Source organism: Halichoerus grypus, chromosome 6, assembly GCF_964656455.1.
Source record: "Halichoerus grypus chromosome 6, mHalGry1.hap1.1, whole genome shotgun sequence".
Taxonomy (NCBI): Eukaryota; Metazoa; Chordata; class Mammalia; order Carnivora; family Phocidae; genus Halichoerus; species Halichoerus grypus.
The window spans coordinates 139,451,509-139,473,822 of NC_135717.1; the positions used below are offsets into that span (position 1 = coordinate 139,451,509).

At 35.1% G+C, this 22,314-nt stretch overlaps 1 protein-coding gene across 10 annotated transcripts in view; it reads left to right on the plus strand.

The window, feature by feature from the left end:
* NAV3 (neuron navigator 3) overlaps positions 1-22,314 on the plus strand; it is a 799,918-nt gene that overhangs the window by 718,886 nt on the left and 58,718 nt on the right. For all 10 annotated transcript variants that reach the window (XM_078076338.1, XM_078076339.1, XM_078076337.1 and 7 more), the window contains 5 exons: positions 631-791; positions 6,667-6,855; positions 10,294-10,346; positions 16,161-16,184; positions 18,646-18,723. In XM_078076338.1, coding sequence (XP_077932464.1) covers positions 631-791; positions 6,667-6,855; positions 10,294-10,346; positions 16,161-16,184; positions 18,646-18,723 — 505 coding nt within the window. The remainder of the gene's footprint in view (positions 1-630; positions 792-6,666; positions 6,856-10,293; positions 10,347-16,160; positions 16,185-18,645; positions 18,724-22,314) is intronic.

Genomic DNA, 22,314 nt, shown 5'->3' on the forward strand with positions numbered 1-22,314 from the left:
TCCTTTTTCTTGCCAGTCCCTTAGTAATAACAAACAGCTTGCAATTATTCCATTTCAAGATTTTGTTTCAGAAATTTATTTTCCACTAAAGTGAACCCATTTTTTTCCTTTTTAAAAAAAATCTAGACATGATGTCAAGTGCCATTTTAACCAAATAAATGTGTTTTTTTTTTTAATGTTTTCCTTTTTTTTCAAAAAAAAAGATCTGTCAATTTGTGTTCCATTTCCTATGCTTTTCTGTGGCCATCACACCAGTTCCCTTGGCTCCTGGCCTAGCACTGTCTACCATATTTAGTCTGTGCCTTCACCCTTTTCACATCCTTCCAAGCACTGTGCTTTTGAGTCCTTCTCAATTAACTTGGCTGTCTGCTCATTGCTTATGATTTTCAACTACATATCTCACAGAAGCATAATTTTCCTTTCAAAATCCTTTATTTTTTTTTTTTTTCCTGTGAGATTCACACAGATGGTGTCAGATCATCTGGAAGAACTAAGCAATTATAATTAGATTCAATCTGTTTGAGAATGTTGTTCAGTCTGAATAGTAAGCTCCTCTCAATTGTTTTCTTGTCCTGGTATCGCCTTGCCCTTATAGATGTGCTTCAGTGTCTCAGCTGTGCTGTTTTGCAGATACACCCCATCATCTCGGCAGGCCAACCAAGAAGAGGGCAAGGAGTGGCTGCGTTCCCATTCCACCGGAGGGCTGCAGGATGCTGGCAGCCAGTCCCCTCTGCTCTCCCCTTCCGCCATGTCATCTTGCGCCACAGGAAAATATCACTTTTCCAACTTGGGTAAAATATTCTAAACATAATTTCGTCTTGTTCCTTTGACCACCTGCCCTCACGGGAGCGCTGGGATCTCTCCATAAAATGTGTTCACTTAAGGAAAAGATAGAGACACCTTAAGAGTACCTTTTATTTGTTTAATGGCTGGCTATTCACAGAATACTTTCCAAATGATATGCAGTTTATGCTCATGACCACAACTTGACACAGGTACTACTGTTGTGATTTTATAGTCTAGGATCCAGAGGCACAGAGAGGTCATTTCACTCATAAAAAGGTCACTACTTGTAAGGGCCAGAGGCAATAATTGATCCCAGAACACCTGACTTTAAGCCTAGAGGGTTTTCTCAGAGTCTTCTTAAAAAACAATAAAACAGGGGCCCCTGGGTGGCTTAAGCATCTGCTTAAGTTGGTTAAGTTGGTTAAGCATCTGCCTTCGGCTCAGGTCATGATCCCAGAGTCCTGGGATCAGGCCCCATTTCAGGCTCCCTGCTCAGCGGGGAATGTGCTTCTCCCTCTCCCTCTGCCTCTCCCCCAGCTTGTGCTCTCTCTCTCTCTCACTCTCTCTCTCAAATGAATAAATAAAGTCTTAAAAAAAAACTATTAAAAAAAACAACAAAAATTCTCCTTGTCCTTTGTTTAAAATGTTTTTTTAAATCCTTAGCAAAATTTATCATACTTTTGTAGAAAAACAAAATATAAATAATTAAGAAGAAGGAAAAAGTAACTCCATGATTCTTAAGATCACTTCTTTACAGGTGATCAAAATGAATACCATTTCAAAACTCTCCTTAAAATGAATATGAGTATTCCCTGTGAACATTTTTGGATAAGTGCAATGAAAAAAAAAAATGACAAATTTAGCCATTGCGTTACTTTGTGCTTAGCATCATTTGTATTAAATGTAAAATCATTTGTATAAATGTCACAGAAAACATAGGGAAGAGTGACAAAGTAGTGAAAGAAGTCTAAACATGCCAGTTCTAATTTAATAGATCCAATTCTTTTAAAAATAGATTTCTGTTCTATAAAATCACATATAAAGTAGTCTCATTATCTTTTTTGTCTAGTAATGGACCCACCAATTTTCCAAATTCTTCAATCATTTGGACTTTTCAATTTTTTCAATCCTTTAGGACACTCACGGCTCTTTCTCTTCTCTTGTAACTCTTCCTGCTTTACAGATTAAAACTTTGGCAATGGAAAACGATTTTTTTGGTCATGGTTCCATATGAGCTAATGAATCCCTATCAAACACCAAGTTTTTGCTGCTGCATCTACACAGTGAGGGACTTCTTTGTCTCATAATGGCAACAGATGGTATAGTTTTTACTTACTTTGAATTGTAATTATAAAACATAGCAAGAAGCTTAAAATTTTCACTTCAAAAAATAAATTGAAAATGTTTTTTATAGAGTCATAGGAATATGAAATAAACTCTAATTTTATGCAACATCTGAAACAAACCCAAACCACCTGAAATGCTGAGTTTGCTAGGTATCTTATGTCTCTTACCAATCTTTTTAATACTTGACATTAATTTGACTAATTGAATCCTTATCCCATTATTTTCTCATTTATATTATTCTGATTAAATCCATCTGTTCCATTATTATTTAGAAAAAAATGCTCACCACTTACTATGTCTGATCTTGACAAAGTCAATTTCCTCATCTGTGAAATGGATCCAAAATACCTAGGTTTTATTATGGAGGGACTAACTTATATGTACCAAGACTCAAGAGAGTATAAGACCTCATAGACCTTGCTACCTCATCATTTTTATTGGAAAGCATGCCTTATGTTATCAGAGACAATAGCAGTGGATTTCAAATTGACCTTACTGCCTCTACCATCATTTTCAACATTTGCACCCATTGGGACTTATAAAGAAAGACCTTCCGATACATGTCGACACATTCTCATGTGCCCACCCAAATTTCATAAGCATACATAGCTTCAAATCAGGTGTTCTGAGGTCTCTATGCTGTGTTATTTTAAAGAAAAAAATGACCAGTTTTAAAAACATGAGAATTATTTTTTTAGAACTTTTTATTTTGGGGTGCCTGGGTGGCTCAGTCGGTTGGGCATCAGACTCTTGGTTTCGGTTCAGGTCATGATCTCAGGGCTCATGAAATCGAGCATGGGGCTCTATACTCAGCACAGAGTCTGCTTGGGATTCTCTCTCTCTTTCCCTCTGCCCCTCCCCTAACTCATGTGCTAACTCCCTCTCTCTCTCTCTCTCCCTCTTAAATAAATCTTAAAAAAAAAAACAAAAAACCTTTTTATTGATTTCCAGATCACCTGAATTTATATTTACTAGGCAAGACTGTGGGTACTATTAAAATGTAATCATAACTAAAGATTATTTTATTATTAAATTAAAAAATATATCAAATGGAATTTTTTAACTTGAATATGGATAACATTGTCCTGCAGTTCACTTTGGTCATCATTTGTCTTCAATTTAATCATTATCTCTTCTGAATGATCAGCAAGTGATTATTACTAACATTCAGCAATTGCAATACCTGTGTTTTTTCTTTATCCTTTCTACTTATTAAAATAATACATATAATTTTTAGAAATATTACTGTAAAAAGTAATGTATAACGAACAGAAATTTAAAATCACTTCAGTTACATCATTATCAGTAGAGTAGCGTGAAGCTATTGCCAAAGTAAGCTGTGGTTTGTGGGTAGTTGCTGATATGTATGATACCTGTAATGGAAACATTCCACTCAAGAAAGTGAATCAGAATATAACTTATGGAAACAGAATACATCTTTGTTTGAAACTTTATTGGTCATTGCCCTTGTGAGGCATCTCATAACCTGGTGAGACTCACTGTCATCTTCCCATGAGTGACAACAATTACTCAGCTTCACTTTTCACCGTGCTGCAAGAGTTAGTATGTAGAACTATTACTATCAGCCTCTCACCTACGAGTTCTTTATATTTGTTGGACTCTTTTGCATACAGAGTATTGTTTAAAGAACTTTATAGGGGAAGTTTCTATGCTTTTGCATCCAAGGGTTCCTCCACCTTGAATGCCCTTCTACTCCTCTCTCCATATTCACTTTTTAAGCTATTCAGAATTAAGCCCCTTCTTCTATACTCATGAAAGCATAGAACCTGAGAGATGGGAGACACCTATCTCTGGTTCAATTATTCAACTATTAGTTAAATTCTTAAGACATCTCTAGCTTCTTCTCTAAACCCACCCATGACAGAAACTACCTGAATCTAGAAATATCACACTTTTGAAGTTCCTCTTTTAAAAAAAAATCAAATAAAATTTTCTTGAATTGCTACCTAGTTCCTAGTGATAGTCCCAGATTGCACAAAATAAGTTAAAATAAGCTTCCATATGAATATTCTTATTTTAAAACAATATCATAAACTCACTAGCTAATATGTCTGGATATAGTTGCAAAATCAAAGAGATCTTGAGGTATTTAAAAACGCACTCCATATTTCTATCAGGTCCACTCTCCTCAAATCCCACAAATCAACATTTAATTTAGTAAAAACAGGGGTTTTGTTCTGAAATATAATTTAAAGTCAGCAGCCCCCTTTTCCCTAACATATGGTCATATCTATATCTCTCCTTTTAGAAATTTGGCTGTATCTCTGAGCTTTGAATGAGTCCAGAGGTCATTTATTCTGCCATTTTTAAAAATTATAATTCATGAAAAAACTGAAGGGTAGATATTGGAATATTTGCCTGAAGCAAATGGAAAGCAAAGCCAGTTTAGAAGCCCTGTGCTAATTTGTGTACCATTGCTGAAATTCTATTTGTCTGTCATATTTTTGTCCTATAATTTTTCTTCATTTATTTACATATTAACTTTTCTACCTTTCAGTCACCTCTACTAGTAGCCATTGTTGAAGTCAGGGCCATGCCATATTTATCTTTCTATTATTCAACCACAGCCCCAAGAAAGCAGACCTGTCATAGACATTAATGTAACTGAACATTCTTAAATAGTATGGGTATAGTTTCAATGGAGAAGCTATCAAAAGTGTCTGTAAATGCAAACTATTCACTTTAAAATTCACTGCAATCCTCATTATTTCTTGGATGATTTAAGTCACATGTTTTGAAATTATAGAAGGACAATTTACTTGGATAGCTCTGCAACCATTATGCAAAGCCAAATAGTGAATGAAATGACCTTCTCACCTCTAGATACATATTAACATAATACATTTACAAATGTGTTGAATACTTCATTCATTTAGCAAAGAGACAATTCATACTGTGGACATAGAATAGGATGATTTACCCCATCCAGGTACTCTAAACATAAACATTCAAGTCTAGAATGTCCTTCAGCATATCTATTGTCAGTCAGTTAGCAATCAAATTGAATTAGTCACTGCTGGCTGAAGGAATGTGCCTAAAAGATCTCTCTCACCCTCCCTCCCTCTCTCTCCTCACTCTCCCTGTCTCCTCACTCTCCCTCGCTCTCTCTCCCCACCCTCCCTTCTTTTCTTCTTTCTTTCCTTCTTTCAGGGCTTTGTTCCTTCCAACAGATTGCACACTTTACAAATCCATAGTTTCTTTCACCTTTTATTGTATTTCACATATGCACACACAGATATAATTCTAAATCTTGTATTTCTTTCCTTTTTCTCATTCCAATCCACAACCACTCTATCAGAGGGTTGTTCTGCATATTAATTCATCAATACCTATAAAAATCCAGCATAGTGCCTGGAAAAAAGGAGACATTCCCTTTCACTTGCCTCATAATATATATGCCTCCTATTGTTTTGAAAGCCAGTCATTATATTAAAAAGAAATGAGTGCCTGTGTCAAAGAAAAAAAACAGCAAATTTTGAAATGATAATCAGACTCATTCCAAACCAAGGACATAAATTCCCTAAGGTTTTGAAAGTACCCACAGCTTTTGTGATAGCTTGAGAGGTTCCTGCCTGCTTCCTCACATGTCTGTAACAACTTAGTTTTCTTAAATATGAGCATTTGTGATAAATATATTTCTCAATTTTGTGCTTTGCTTTTATTCCAAATTTTAAGACTACTGTTTCTGAAGCAGTTGTACATTCAGTCAACCACATCTTTCTTTAAATTCATGATTATCAGTTGGCCTAAAAAGTTGAGTGTTATTAGAACTCTTCAGCAATAAGCACTAAGTAAATAAATTATTATTTCAAATTATGAACATGAGATACTGCTTGGGAAACACAACAGGTTTGTGACATTTGACAGTCTCACTGTGGTACTCTGGTCTTAGACACAGCAGAAAAGAGTTCAATGTGATTAACCTGTTGATGAGCTACAGAAACCATGCATATTACATTTCATTTAAAGAAAAATTTCATTTTCTTCTTTTATAACTAACTGATAATAATGATGGTACTGACCATCAACTTACATAAATTCAGAACTCAAAACGATGAAAGTCTTTGCCTGGAAGCTTCAAAAGGGTCTTCTTGGGACATTTAGATTTCTTGTGTTTTCTTTTTGATTTTGTTTTTTCCATTAAAGTGATGTATTCTTCTTGAAAAGAAACCTATAGACTCTATGCAGGCAATCTTTTCTTCATAATCGCCAGCAGAATATGCCATGCTGTTGTATTTCTAGCACGAACAGTAGAGGTTGCTTGGCGGCTTTGTTTAATATTGCTTTAGAAATTGACATACTGCTGGCCATGAAAGTGTTAGGAGAAAAGAGGGACTCCACTGAAACTGTTATTGAACATTTCAGAGGCAGACTGTCAGCCTACCTTCAATAGAGACACCCATTAAATTCACGTTTCCGTAGAATTGGGATCACATTCTCGCTGTCCAGCAACCTACTATTTTCATCATCTAAGCCTCAGAATAATGAGGCTATGTGTGCTTTGTTTTTCAGTGAGCCCAACCAATCTGTCTCAGTTTAACCTTCCTGGGCCCAGCATGATGCGCTCAAATAGCATCCCAGCCCAAGACTCTTCCTTCGATCTCTATGATGACTCCCAGCTTTGTGGGAGTGCCACGTCTCTGGAAGAAAGGCCACGTGCCATCAGTCATTCAGGCTCATTCCGAGACAGCATGGAAGAAGGTAGGCATAGGGGGAAATAAAGATGGAGTTACTTTATTTAACTCAGAGGTGAAAACTGTCACATCAGTCACCATCACAAGGATTCCTGAAGAGTAAATAAATTAGTAAGTATAACTCTCATTTAGGGAGCCCTGAAGCTTGAAGAAGTTTTAGTCTGCATTACCTTCTGGTTCTTTATGCATTTGGAAATATGCCAGAAATTGTTTAGATTGATACTTGGTTGTAGAACAGTTCAGAACAAATCCAGTGTTCTCATACAGAAATCCTCATTATTTTAGAGACTATTTGCCCTGGTGTGTCAAATACCAGAGCCAATGTTTTGTTTGACATCTCAGTTAAAGAATCATAAAGATACATAAACCAGAAAAATTATCTTATGAAACTACCACACATTGCCAACTTGTATTCTCAGAAACTCCCTCTGGTGTTGGTTTCTGTTATCATATCATATTAGAACTCGTATCATGTCTACTTTTTGCCTTATAAGTTTCATTTCCTTACCCAATGCAATAAGGTTCTATGTGAATACTTTATAATAGTTCTATTTGAAAAACTCAGGAGGCTTAATTGACGTTCAAATGTATGTAATTTTTTAAAACTGTATAACCACAGGTGTGAAATTTGATAATATTTGAGAGATTTTCCTCTTTGATTTAATGAATTATTTTTTAAAGTATCCATAGAGGAAAATTGTGGCACACATATTACAAAGCGTATCAGCTAAGGATAAAATAAAGGTAAACATAAAAGTTTAAATTGATCAGAATAAAATCAGATATTTGTACCTTTGGGGTAAATACCTAGTAGTGCAATTGCTTGCCATTTGCAACGACGTGGATGGAACTAGAGGGTATTATGCTAAGCGAAATAAGTCAATCAGAGAAAGACATGTATCATATGATCTCACTCGTGTGGAATTTAAGAAACAAAACAGAGGAGCATAGAGGAAGGGAGAGAAAAATAAAACAAGAGGAAATCAGAGAGGGAGACAAACCATAAGAGATTCTTAACTCTAGGAAAAAAACTGAGGGTTGCTGGAGGGGAGAGGGGTGGGGGGTGGGGTAACTGGGTGATGGGCATTAAGGAGGGCATGTGATGTAATGAGCACTGGGTGTTATATGCAACTGATGAATCACTGACCTCTACCTCTGAAACTAATAATACACTATATGTTAATTAATTGAATTTGAATAAAATAAAATAAAATTTTTTAAAAAAGAATAACATCAGACATGAAATCAGCCAACTATCTTAGTCTTTAATAATTATGTATAAAAGAAAGGACTCCAGATCTTGAAACATATCAAGTTTTAAGCCTCCGGTCATCCATTTATTTGTGGTATGAACTTGGGCCAATTTCTTAACTTTATCAGTGCTAATTCCTGCATCTGTAATTTCACAGGTTTGTCATGAAAATGACATTAGGGAGTAGTTCTGTTCCTTTCTCTTTCTCCTTCCTACTCTCTTAAAGGCTCTTCTGACTAAAAGTTTAGATAGCTATGAAAATTGATTTCATGTTTTCAGGCCACTGCTGTACGTTTCATCTGCTAGCACTAAATCGGTTGACCATCATTCCCACTACCTTTTGGGATATTAACCGAACCACTGAGTTCACTGTGACAAATAGTGGGTTACACCCCGAGAGTCTGCTGATTATGGCAGAGTAGATAGACAAAATTGAACTAATTGGAAATGTAAAGTCGTTGCTTTTTTGAGATGGTTCTATCACTCTCTTCACAGACTGGCATATTATAATACTGTAAAAATAATTTGCTAAGCATACTGATGGCTCATCTAGAGTGCCTCATTTACAGATAGAATGCTCTTCATATGCTTGGGAAAGTCTGGCCTTCTGTGTAGGAGGTTTAAATAATCTCAATTGCTGAACACCAGCCTGAGTGGGCAAGATGGCTTTTTGATGCCCATACATTGAACATGGAACTATTATAATTCTTACATTGTGGTCTACAACCAAGGGATTATTGAACTAGCAAGATGGAAGGGGCTTTATTGATGCCCTCCCTGCTCAGTGATCACTGTGAAGATAAAGGAACAGCCACACACTAGGAGGTCATAGACCTATAAATAGTAAGTAACAGCAACAAACCAAAAATGGGATCTCCTGATTCATTGTCCACCTGTCTTCTGTACACCAGGCTGAAAATCCTAGTGCATACTGGTGCATACTTAGTGCATGCTGTTTATTAGAGTTTGGAAGAATGTGGGATTTTGTTTGTTTTGTGTTTTTTAGATGACTAACATTTTGCCCATCTCACAGAGTGGTGGTAGTTGCTTGAGCTAGAAATCTGGGAGTTGTCCTTTATTCCTCTTTTGACCCACATTTTTATATTCAGTCAGTTTTAAAGAGGTTCTTCCTAGTGTCCCTCAAATTCATCCCTTTCTTTTGAGCCACAATGCCACAATCCCACACAGCTTTTCCAATCCTCTCTCCAGACCAGCTTGTGAGCATCTCCCATGAACTCTTGCCTTGCATTGCTCTAGAGAGTATTTTTATTACTCTATTATAATTATCTTCTTAGTTGTATACCTTTCTACTTTTTTTTTGAGCTTCTGGGATTGTGTCATCATTTTTATAGTCCCAGGATCTAGGAAGGGCCTGTCACATTGGGTGGGCCCAACTAATGTTTGTTGAATGGATGAATATGTAGAAATAACTTTACATTACCCCACAGTGAAAAGAGGAAGGACTTTTCTACAAATATAATTAAGCACAATTTTACCACCTCTTGGGCTTAACATATTAGATGTGCAAAAATATAAAAACAGTCTATCAATTGTGTAAGATGCTATTTTGGTAGACCTCGATAAAAGTATGCAATTTCCATTCTTAATTTCAGTGAGACACCACCTTGAAATAAACATTTTTTTCTATGACTAGAACTACAAAAGAAACAATAATTCTCCATTTAAAAGAGCATAATCAACTCATCACAGATAATGTTGAAATAGCAAGTTCAATCAAATGCTTATTTCCCTGAAAGTATATGGAGAAAAACAGTGAAAATGGATCTTTGTTGTATAAAAATGAAATTAAATAAATAAAACACATAAAGCTTGTTTTTTAAGTTTTAAAGTTTATGGCAACTTTATTTTAGGTTTCCATGATTTTCTGGTAATTTATTCTGTGGAAGTTTACTATAGCTTTAAATATGCACACAGCATGCTCGAAGGGCTTGTGTTTGTCAAATCCTCTCTCTCTCATGATGAAGGAGGTATTTTAGGGGGACAGATATGGGACCTTCCCATGTCTCAACATTTTGACCTTGAGAAAATAACCACAGAACTGTCCTCCGATTCTTGTATCTAGCTGTTATTATTTTACTTCCCCGCTTCCCTATTCTCCACTCTCCAGCAAAGACCCGCTGTTTCTGAGCAGACTTCATTATTTCACCACTTGTTCTTTTTTGCTTTTTCCAGTTCACGGCTCTTCATTATCACTGGTCTCCAGCACTTCTTCTCTTTACTCAACAGTAAGTATCCGCTGTGAAGATATAGCTTCTGCCTTTGCCAAGCACGCAGATGATTCAGTAGATTGATATTGACACAAGTTGCCCAGTGAAAGAAGAATGTGCGCTGAGCTCCCACATACCCCATCTGCTGGCAGGTGCTGCTGGGCCAGCGCCTCCGTGGCCCACTTAGATGTGCCTCCGCTTGACTTTCCTGTACTTACGAAAATCAGTGAGTGCATGAAAAACTGAATTTTGTAAGACCTGTTGGGGGTATGACTGGGAATCCCCGAACCCATGTACTGAGCTGTACCATAAATTTATGATATTGACAAGTTTTCCTTGTTCGGATCTCTGAGCCACGACTGGCAATTGTCCTATGGTATTTTCTCCATTTTATTATTTTGATTTTTCAAGTTCAGTCTTTGAGAAGATTGTGCCAAAGGGTAAGGGCCTAAAAGGCCTAGAGATTTTTTAAAAAACATATCTTCTGAAATAGAGTGTGGTTTTTAAAACTATTTCTTAAAAGAGAAAAATGGCAGGCTTTCAGTTTATTTTCCCTATGTGTAAAAACAAAAAAGATCTATAGGAAGTTGTATTTAATAAGAGGATTCCTTCATGCCTAGGTAAGAGTGAGGTCTATTTAGTTTACTGAATTTCACTGGGACTTGAGTGCTGTGAATAATCCTTAGTCCAATACTGAAAGAGTCATAAAAAGTTCAGTCTTGGCTGTCACTGAGCAATTAAGCATGACGGGCAAAACTAATTATTTTACTCATTTCATTAGGTTTAAATGTTAGGGTCCTCCTTTTATAAGCACATCTTGCATAGTTACTGCTTTGGACCTTTATTCAAGATCGGACTACTACTGGGAAAGACAATATTTTTCTCATAATTTCTCCTTTTAATGATTAAATTTGCTAATTACACTCTGTAAATGAAGGAATCACTATTATTGTTTAAATTTACTGCTTTTGGCAAATGGATGAGAAGTGAGAAAGGTGAAATATTTTGGAAAAAAGCACATAAAAGAAATGTGTTAACACTTAGTGTCCCTCCTCATTGGCCTGATGCCACTGCTTGTTAGGGGGACGTGCTCTGACTTAAACCATTGTGGTTGAAGTCTCTGTATAACATCAAAAGATGCAGCATGATTATAATATTTTAAATATATGCAAAAACAGTATTTGGATAAAACTGCCTTCATGCAGCCTGAGAAAGACTCAAGAAGAAAAGGAGCATGGGTTGAGGGAAAACAAATGGCCAATTAGTATGTAACCAGAGTCCAATAGTACTTTTTTTGGTAATAAAAATGTTCTATGGCTGCGCTGTCTAATACAGTAACCTCTGGCCACATGTGGCTGTTGAGGATTTGCAGTGTGTCAGGTGTCACAGAGGAACTGAATTTTTAAGTTTCATTAATTTAAATTTAAATAGGCACATGTGCCTAGTAGCTACTATATTGGATATTGCAGGTTTATAGGGAACAGAGGGGGTACATTTTAAAAATTGTAGATAGGCTCAGTCGGTTAAGCATCTGACTCTTGATTTAGGCTCAGGTCATGATCTCAGGATTGTGAGATCGAGCCCCACATTGGGCTCCATGCTGGGCATGGAGCCTGCTTAAGATTTTCTCTCTCCCTCTCCTTTGGCCCCTCCCCCTCTTAAATAAATAAATAAATAAATAAATAAATAAATAAATAATTGTAAATAAATAAGAACAGATGTCAATCAGAAAGCATAAATGAGGAATACTGTAGTAGCAGTATGGTACGAAATGTGAACAGAGATGAAAATAAAGTGACTAATATACACATACGTATATGCCAAAATTTAGAAATGAAATACACCCTTGTGTTATGTGTGAGAAGAATGGATTAGGTGATCAAGCCACGTGAGAAGGTGATATTATTAGGATATTAGGGAATTCAAATAGTTGCACAGAAAATGATGGAAATTATATTCTTGAATTAATAAATAACCTAGAGTTAAACAATTCAAATAAATGCATATTTGGTGGACTGATAAAGAGAAAAATCAGAGAGGATGAGGAGTCATTCTGACTTCCGTGCCCCATTGTCATGCACTGAGATTCCACTGGCAATGAGAAAATATCTGTAAAAGTGCTTTTCAAACCATGAAGTAAAAAGGCAATTTATCATTATTTTTCACGCCTTCTTAAGGACTGTGGATCAAGATTCAGTTGATTTGAATTGTTGCTTAACTCTATCAGCAGCTATTGTGTGACATCAGGCAAATTGCTAAGTTTCTTTGGACTATACCTGTAAAATAAAATTGGAAAACAACAGCCAGATCTATCCCATCTGTCCCATGGGTTTTGTGTAAATTATTAGAGAAGACCAGGAATGTTGTATACCATAAATTACAAAAATTATGGTGTACTACATGGTTCTAGGAGCACTGTTTATATCATGGTCTATGTGAATTACATCTTTTGAAGTTATGCAGTATGCAACTAACACAGCTGTGCATGGCATTCCTTCATAAAATAATGTAAGTGTCTAAGGGGAGAAAAAGTTCTTTTTTTTTTTTCAAGAAAAATATTAGGCTTGGGATGCCTGGGTGGTTCAGTCAGTTAAGCGTCTGCCTTGGGCTCAGGTCATGATCCCAGGGTCCTGGGATCGGGTCCCACATCGGGCTCCTTGTTCAGCGGGGAGCCTGCTTCTCCCTCTGCCTGCGCTCCCCCGGCTTGTGCTCTCTCTCTCTCTGACAAATAAATAAAATCTTAAAAAAAAAAAAATTCTGAACTTAACATTCTGATTTAAAAAAAAAGAATATTAGGCTCTATCAACTCTTATTAGGCAAAATACTGTTCTTATGAACCATGAGTATGAACCATGTTTACTCTAACATTATCATATATCCAGCTTATAGAATTATATCTTTTGCTGTATGCATTTCACTTAAAGATATTAAAACAAACTAGTAAAGATGGCTTGTTGCAAAGAACATTTACCTATAAAATCAATCTAACAAATCTCATTGGAAGGATTCTTCCCCTATAGATCTTTTAAAACTTCTATCACTGATAGTTCGGTAAATTTTTCAAAAGTATCTGGTTATAAAGTTGAGTATATTACCTTACAGAATTTCTGAGCAGAAAGATTCTGGGAATTTGCATATTGGTTGGAAATTACAGCCCTAATTTCATCAAGTTGTTACCTTTGGCAAACTTAGAGTTTGTGTGCCTTTGTTTAAATCCAAGTCAACACTGTGAAATCTGGAGCTTTTATCTAAAAATGCAAATTGCTAAATTCTTTTTAATGTAATCAGAATATCTAGCAACACTGAGATTAAATTCCTCCAGGTTTACCCTCCCTTGGCATCCACCCCTTTAGATGTCAGCCTGTGTTCTCAGGCTGGTTCCTGCCTCCACCACTTCTTCGTTTCTTCCTCGGTTTGGGTTCTTAGTTATTATTGTGCTGTTGCTTTTCTCATAGGAAAGACCTACCCCTTATTACCCATATCTCTATGAAAAGTGGGGAAAATAAATGATAGTTGAGGAAGGCTGTGTGATTTTTTTTTAATTCTCGAGGCTTTTTTTTTTATTCTTTATATTCCTGGCCCTTTGATCCTTGCAATAAATAGGTTCTTTCTGACTGATCGTATATTAAAAACTTTATCGAATCTGTTTTGTACTTGGAATCTAATTTATATTGATTTAATAAGAGCAGAGGCCATGTTTGGTTCGTTAGCATATTTCCTAACACACAGCTCATACTGAAGGAAATTTTTTTTTAGTAAGCTTGAATGGGCAAATGAATGGCCAATTAATGGTTTATGGAATAAAGAATCATCGCATATATTTTTATTTAGGCAAAATGTTTTATACTGTCTACCATCCTTCAGGACATTGGGCTTGGTTCAAAACCATCATTTAAAAATGGCAAGTAATCACATTCCTTCATTATTAATCCCAAGCCTAAATTGCTGAAAGAAATATAATATTAATATTCTGCCTCACTGTTTGAACTTGATGATAACACCTTACCTAGTATTAATAGCCACGGGGTATGAAATAAGGCAAAGATTAAAGAAAAAGATAGTTCTGAATAAACAGTGACAAGAAAAGTCATTATATACAATACCTATAGAATTAATATGTAACGATAATGCTTCTCATTAGTAAATATAACTTATTCAAGGCTTTTTTAATGAGAAAATATGATGGATATCTTTTTTACTTTTTTGTTAAATAAAATACATTGCTTTTTTTTAAACATACAAATTATTTATTATCAGTTTTATATAATCCTAGTAGGCCTTGAATCAGGATTTGGGCAGAATATGGTGGCAATAAACATGCAAAGTTCTAGGGAAAACAGTCATAGTTAATTGTACCATATGTCTTAAGGCAAACAACTCCCAGCTTTTTTTTGCTTTAAGATGAAATTTCCATCTTAAAATTAGCTCCCTACTTCTGATTCACAAACTGAATCTAAAACCTTAAAATTATTAGAATTAGAAAATAAAATCTTCCCTTAAAAATTAAAGTTGAGATGTAAAATATTCAAGTTTTATGTTAGCATTTATTTTTAAAACACAGCTTTCTTATAAAGCTATTAGGATTCTACTATTTAATCACGCTATTATTTAAACACTATATTACTAACTATACATTATTTTTAAGAGTAGAGAAAATACAAGAAAGAGAACACTCAAGAAATGCTATGCATAAAAAATATCTTTATGTTTATTTTACTTTGTTTTATTTTATGTTTTCTGGAGGAAAAAAAGGGGGTAAAAAGTAGTTCAGGTACTTCTGCATTGGTTAACCAGGAAATATCCCCAAAGGAGGGAGAGGAAATAAGAGATTTTTTTTCGCTTTGAAATGGCTCAAAGCAACGGGCACATTTGTACTGTTCAACGATATTATTCATTCTCCAGCTTTTTCCAGAATAAGGGAGCTTCCCAAATGTAATGGTGCACATAACTCATTATCTGGTGTTTTGCAGCCCAGCACGAAGAAGAAAAACAGAGCTAGGAATTTTCTGCAACTGAGTCCAAAACAGCCTGCAAGTTCCTACAGCAGTGCTCATTTCCATAACGTGTATGATCCAAAATGTCTGTCAGCCGCTTTTATCACCACCTTGACACTGGGCATTTTACTGTTTTGCTGACTTGCAGCTCAGTAAACTTAATGAATCATCATTAGGGACAATAAAAGAAGATAGAAACTAATAAACTGCTTTTCTGTGGTTATCAGTAGAGGTCAATATGTTCCCTCCAGCTTTATTTGGCATTTTTTATGATCTGTAAATCGCAGAATAAAATTCTGACTCCTAAGTCTAGCTGAAGATCTCTCTAGTATCATGGAGTGCATTTTCTATAATATGTATGAAAAAAATCTAATGTTTCCTTTCTCCCTACAACCATTTTTTTTAGAGCATAATTTTATAACTAACTACTTTTGTTTTTGTTGCTTATGGTCTGAATCTTAGAGTGACATTGTCTTTTAATTCCAACTTTGCTTTTAAGGCATATTATATATCCATGAATCAAATAACCTACATTTTCAATATATCATTTATGTATAAGGAAGTATTCATTTGCAATCGTAAAGGTTCCTGTTATAATAATATAATAATATCATCATAATTATAATATATAAATACAATATAACTCTCATAATCATTAATAATAATATTATAAAATAACTTGTATTTTACTATAATAATACGTATTTACTAGTCTTATGTTGGATCATAATATTTTAAAAATACAATATAATTATACAATGGAGTTATTCATTTATACTTGTGGAGAAAAATGACATTAGTTATTTATAGATAATTTTTTACTTTTTGTCTTTTACAGGCTGAAGAAAAAGCTCATTCAGAGGTAAAATTCGTAGCATTTTCATATTGGACTCAGTTTACATTTGTGATGAAATGAATGTTTCCACCACTAGAGGGCTCTGTGATACAGTAGCATAGTTCTCCAGGGCTGCTGATGGAAGCAATCCTCTAGTTGATAAGGCCTTGGGTATTTCCTCATAAAGAAAATGAAAGGAAGTTTTTAAAAACAAGCTCTCCCCTCATCTTCTAGAATGGAGTTTTAGATCAACAACTAACAGATTGCCTGTAGTAGTAAGCACTCATTGAATCTGATGAATGAATGAATGTGTGGTCTTTCACATTTATTGTAGTCTCTTTTCCCCAATGCCTGTGAGACCAACTGCATAGGATTAATGAAACTGTTGAATCTTAGGCACCAGACCTCCACAACAGAAGCTACCAGCATCCCAGTGCATCTGTTTCATGCCAGGACTTTGATGCTCTAATCACCACTTTATGTCTGCTGTGGTCTATTGTTCCAATCACATGCATTTCACAAATACACACTTGGTTGCAATCATGTACCAATCAGATTGCAACCTGGAGAGAATGTTCTTTTTATTTCCCTTTGTAAAAGAATTGTCCTATCCAAGGAGAGCAGGACTTTAATTAAGCCTTTATTCAAGGTGTGGTAATGACTGTTTGATTGTTTACACTGAGGCAAGCAGACCACAGAGAAATCAATATCTTGGCAGTAGCCTTTGCAAAGGAACTCCTTGCCCTACTTTGCTTTTAAAGTAAAATTTGTGCTATGTTTAAGAATATCGAAATAATATTGATTATAGCAATTTGATCTTTATAGTTGCTAGGCCAAAAAGTGAATATGTTTAAAAAAAAAAAAACCTAAACTATTTTATTTATATTGCATGGACAGGACAACGCTTCTAATTTGGTCATAATATGGCTACTGAGGTATACAAATCCTGCCTATTTGCCTGATTAGTACTTATCTGACTCCCCTTTGTATCATTCCTCCCCCTAATGGGTCTGGTTTTTAAAAAATAATTTACATTATTTTAAGGTTTCCTAGATTACATTGTAAAGGATCATGTAATAGAGACTTTAATTTGAGAAAGGCTCTTTGGATTTGTATTGGCTTAAGATGAAATAGATGGTCTGTTTTCTGGGACTATCTGTGGTCATCATTTGAATGCAAGTCAAGTCCTATTTGGGAGCTAGTGTATCTCTTTTTTAAAAAAAAACAGGAGTGAAATGGAATCACATTTGCTGAAAATTGCTAAGTGTCCACTGTCTCTGCTTCCAGCTTGAAGTTCACAACTTTTTTTGAGTTTCTCAATGTTGACTACCATTTCTTTTCCTCAAAAGAGGGGGGAAAAAAGACAATTAATGAACTGTGTCAAGAATGCTCTTTCAAACTGAGACAGTATTCTAAAAGTCCAACCACAATAGAAGACTTCTTTTTGCAGAAATGAGAAGAATTTGAGTAGAATGTTTGGCATTTAAGTAACTAAGATCCCTTGAGACCAGAAGTCTACTTGTAGACTTAGTCTCAGATGGTTATAGATGTTTTACCCTTACTAATTGGTGTTTACGTGTCTCAGGAACATGAGACATGCAGATTAAACTGCAGAAAGTGCTTATATTAACAATTTAAATGTGCTATGAAATACTCTCTCTTTCTGGTTCAATTTTATTACAGTGTGAACTTAGCTAAAGAGGAAGACATCTAGCATATTTATTTTGTTGGCGTATCTAATTATTTGAACAGTATTACTGATTTTCCCCCTTACTTTTAAACTATAGATAATCTATAAAGCATTTCTACTCTGAGCTAATAGTAACTTAATGAATAAAAGGCATTATAATAAAGATTTGGGAAGGCTTCTCTGACTGTTAGCCATTGAAACTCCAGCTAATAAAATTATTTTCAAATATGGACTCAATATACATGGAATTAGAGCCAACTTTCAGTGACTACAGCTTCTGAGAAGTTGCCAAACTACAGAAAATTAAAATAAGCACACACCAAAAAAACTGAGTATTTTTTGCTAAAACTCCATGCTAAACACCATGCTAGAACATTCAGTACTTTTTGCTAAAAGAAGACCTAGAAAAAATGTGTACATGTATATTTAATTTTTAAAAAGAAAAGATTTTACTGCCTGAGTTTTATTATCACAAGTTCCTTAAGCTAGAAGAATCAATAGAGAAAGTAAACTGATTCTTGAGTCAGGCAGATAGGGCAATGGAGAAAGCAAGCATCCTTTAATTTGCACATTTGAGTCCTAACCTTAAACATAGTCACTTACCTCTCCTTACATGTGGCATTTGACTGTTACTATATAGCTAGGGCTCACATTTCTTTGGTTTTTCAGGAATTGGTGCTGATACACTAATTAAGGGGTTGCATGAGCGAAATATAATATTTGCTTTCTTGGATTGAATTCTTAGTTTTAAGTAAAAATACTAGCGTATTGAATTGATTTTTTTAAAATTACACTCAGCAAATCCACAAACTGCGGCGAGAGCTGGTTGCATCACAAGAAAAAGTTGCTACTCTCACATCTCAACTGTCAGCAAATGTAAGTCACTTTTGATTATTTTTTGATATATCAAAACAGATTTGTATGTAGTAAATGCGATAATTTTGGTAACAGACATGCAAACTTTAAGTGTCCAAAAATAAACATTCTTCAGTCCCTCATATAAAGGTAAACTTTCCTGCACACTGAGTCATAAAATGTAAACCCTAATTGGTTGATTAAAAGAGCTTTTTGTTTCTTCTAAGGCTGGAAACATTAGTAACAGTTCCAAGGGTTATTTCTTTTCTTATGTCTTCTTTTTATTACTCTCTACAGATTCTTTTTCAAGCCACAATATGGTTGGGGGTTGATAGTGATTAGATTTGGAAGATAAACAATTCTATGCACCCTGCCTTCTTCAGCACGATTTACTGGCAGTTAAGCATCCAATTAATTCTAAAAAAAAAAAATTAACTTAGGTCTAAACTTGGGTATCTGAGCTATATTGTGAATGAGAGATAGTTCTCTTAAAAACCTTAGTAGCCTCCTCACAGAAGTTTGACCCACTGAGAGTGGCAAAAATGATGCCAATGGAGACCATCAATAATATTAACATTTACTGAATCTCTTTCAGTGTGCCAGGGAGTACTCCAAATAGATGCAGAATAATACAGGGTAACATGTGGCATTGTGCCTGGTCCTAAGGAACAGTAGTGTTAGGAGAAGCAGTGAGGGGTAAGGAAGCTCCCGCTGTTTTGCCGTATGTCCTGCCACCTCCATTCAACGTTAATCTGCTCAGTCGGACCATGTAGCTTTGGGCCCCTCGTCTGCCTAACCAATCCCTGCTCTCCATTGAGGTTTTCTGTGTCCTGGACAAAGCATGGCATAGGAGGAGAGAGCAGGTGTAGGCCCACAGGGTATGACTTGATTAAGAGAGATTTTAAGGATAAAAATTATTGTGTAATATAACTTCCACAGCATGTAAGTAAGTCATTTCACTCACCGCGGATTCATTTTAGCACTCCATTTGAATGGATTTTTATCTTCTCAACTTTGGGAGAATCAAATTCATTTGGGATTGCCTATATTTCTTCTTATAGATGTTGTTGGGGGATTGTTAAAAATAATAGCAGGTTTTAATGTAGTGTTCCATGATTCATTGTTTGCGTATAACTACATCAAAAACTAATGATGTAATATATGGTGATTAACATAACATAATAAAAAAATATATATAAAAAATAATAGCAGGTTTTAGAGAATTTTTAGGCAATACTGGAAGAGAATGGAATTATTTAAGCTACAGTTTGTGTCTAAGAATAAGTCTTAAAGAAATAGTTCAGAAGCCGCTATAAATTTTATACTATAGGCTAGATGAATAATAGTATAAAACACTCTGTCTAGGTTCCTGACATATGTCCCAGAGGACATATGACAATGTAAATGCCAAAACCACATTGGGTTGTGTTTATCTGCAAAGAGGAAGGCTCAGTGACAGACCCTGTGCATTGGATTATCAAGATACTTGCAGATGTCTTTAATGACTTGTCGGGATTTTATTTTATTGTGTAAATGTCTCTTGCATGGGTTTATAAATGCAGATATTAGGATAATAAACATCTGCTATACATTATGGAATTTGGGCTTTTACTCTTTTTAAAACTATTACCATTTCAAAAGCATTACATGCATGTGGTATTAAAAAGGAAAACTGAAACTAAAAAAAGTATGTAATAAAAAAATGTATATTTGTTTTTCCCTCAGACACCCTTCCTAAATATGGTTGTTGGTTTGGGGCAGGGGGAGTATAGTTGACACACAATGTGACATTGGTTTCAGGTGTGCGGCTTAGTGATTTGACAAATTTATAGATTGTGCTACGTTCGCTACAAGAGTTGCTATCCTCTGTCCCACTACCTCACTATTACAGTATCACTGACTCTATTCCTTGCTCTGTTTTTTATTCCTGTGACTTACTCATTCCATAACCAGAGGCCTGTGTCTCCCTCTCCCCTTCACCTATTTGCCCAGCCCCCCAACCCCTTCCCCTCTGGCCCCCATCAACTTGTTCTCTGTATTTATAGTTCTGGTTCTGCTTTTTGCTTGTTCATTTTTTTCAGATTTCATTTATGAGTAGAATCATATGCCATTTGTCTTTCTCTTTTCTCTCATTTGTATTTCACTTAGCATAATACCTCAAGGTCCATCTATGTTGTCTCAAAAGGCACAATCTCATCCTTTTTTATGGCTGTGTCGTGTTCGATTGTTGGTTTCCTATATTTCCTTTCAACATTGATCTTTTTTATAGCCATGAATACATATAGGCATGTACACATTTGCAAAGGCTTGTACACACACACACACACACACACACACACACACACACAGAGGAGCAACCAGATTTTAACATAAGGGAGCAGTCCTGAAATTTGACTCTGTGCCATTGCTTGGAAAGGGAGCAAAATTTTTTTAAAGGTGTCAGTCATTGGCTCTCTACACTTCTGCTCCAATCATGCATGCCACACTGACTTTCACTGATGTGTTTTCATGACTTTGGCTCATGTATTCTCAGCGGAGTGTTGATATGACCACCAGAAGTTGAAAATTGGTTTTTGTGGTGAGAAAACTTACTCTATGCATAAAGCACAGTTATACATAGAATACATAAGCAGGTATCCAGTGTATCTATGGTATTAAGACGTCATGGAGGAAGGGGGCTATTAGGAAAAAAGCATCTATAATGTCTCCTCAAGGAACAATAATGAAAAATGGAATGAATACAGAATTAGAGGAACTAATGTCAAATAGATGATTTTGCTTAAAAAGTGCTGATCTTAGAGAAAATACCCAAATGTCTCCAGCTTCCCCTAGCCACATCTTTGTTATCCTTAGTAGTGTTTTCTGCACAAGGATGGGAGCCTAAATTATATCCTATTTTGCATGCTTTTTTTTTCCTTCATAATGCATTTTATAAATCTGAAATCACCTAAGAGCCATACAAAAAATTGTACATAGCAACTTTATTTTTAAAACATTGCAAACAACCAAATATCCCTTCATAGGTCATTGGATAAAACAAACTATGGTGTTATACGCAAACAATGAATCATTGAACACTACATCAAAAACTAATGATGCAATGTATGGTGATTAACATAACATAAAAAAAAAAAGAAAAAAACAAACTATGGTAGCTCTCTATCATGGATTACTACTCAGCAGTCTTGTATATCTATGTCAATTTGTATTTTTAAACATATAATCTCCTTTATACATTTAGAAATTTGAATTACTCATAAGTTACCTATTAACTGCAAATCATCTTGAACTTACTGTCTTTAGCATTTGGTTTATAATGTCACTTTAAATTCCATAGAGCATAATGAGTCATCAAAGGATTTTTTAGTTAATATTTTATTTTTTCTTAGTTCTAAAAAGTCCTGCATTTAAATTTCATTCAGAGAATACATTCAGATATTCAAATTAACAAATTCAGATGCTTGTTAATATCTGTTAATGTGTGTAATATATACATATATTGTAATATACATGTACAGAAATTAATCATAAGACTGAATAAAATTATATCTGTCCAGAACTCTTTTTTTTTAAAGATTTTATTTATTTGGCAGAGAGAGAGAGAGCACAAGC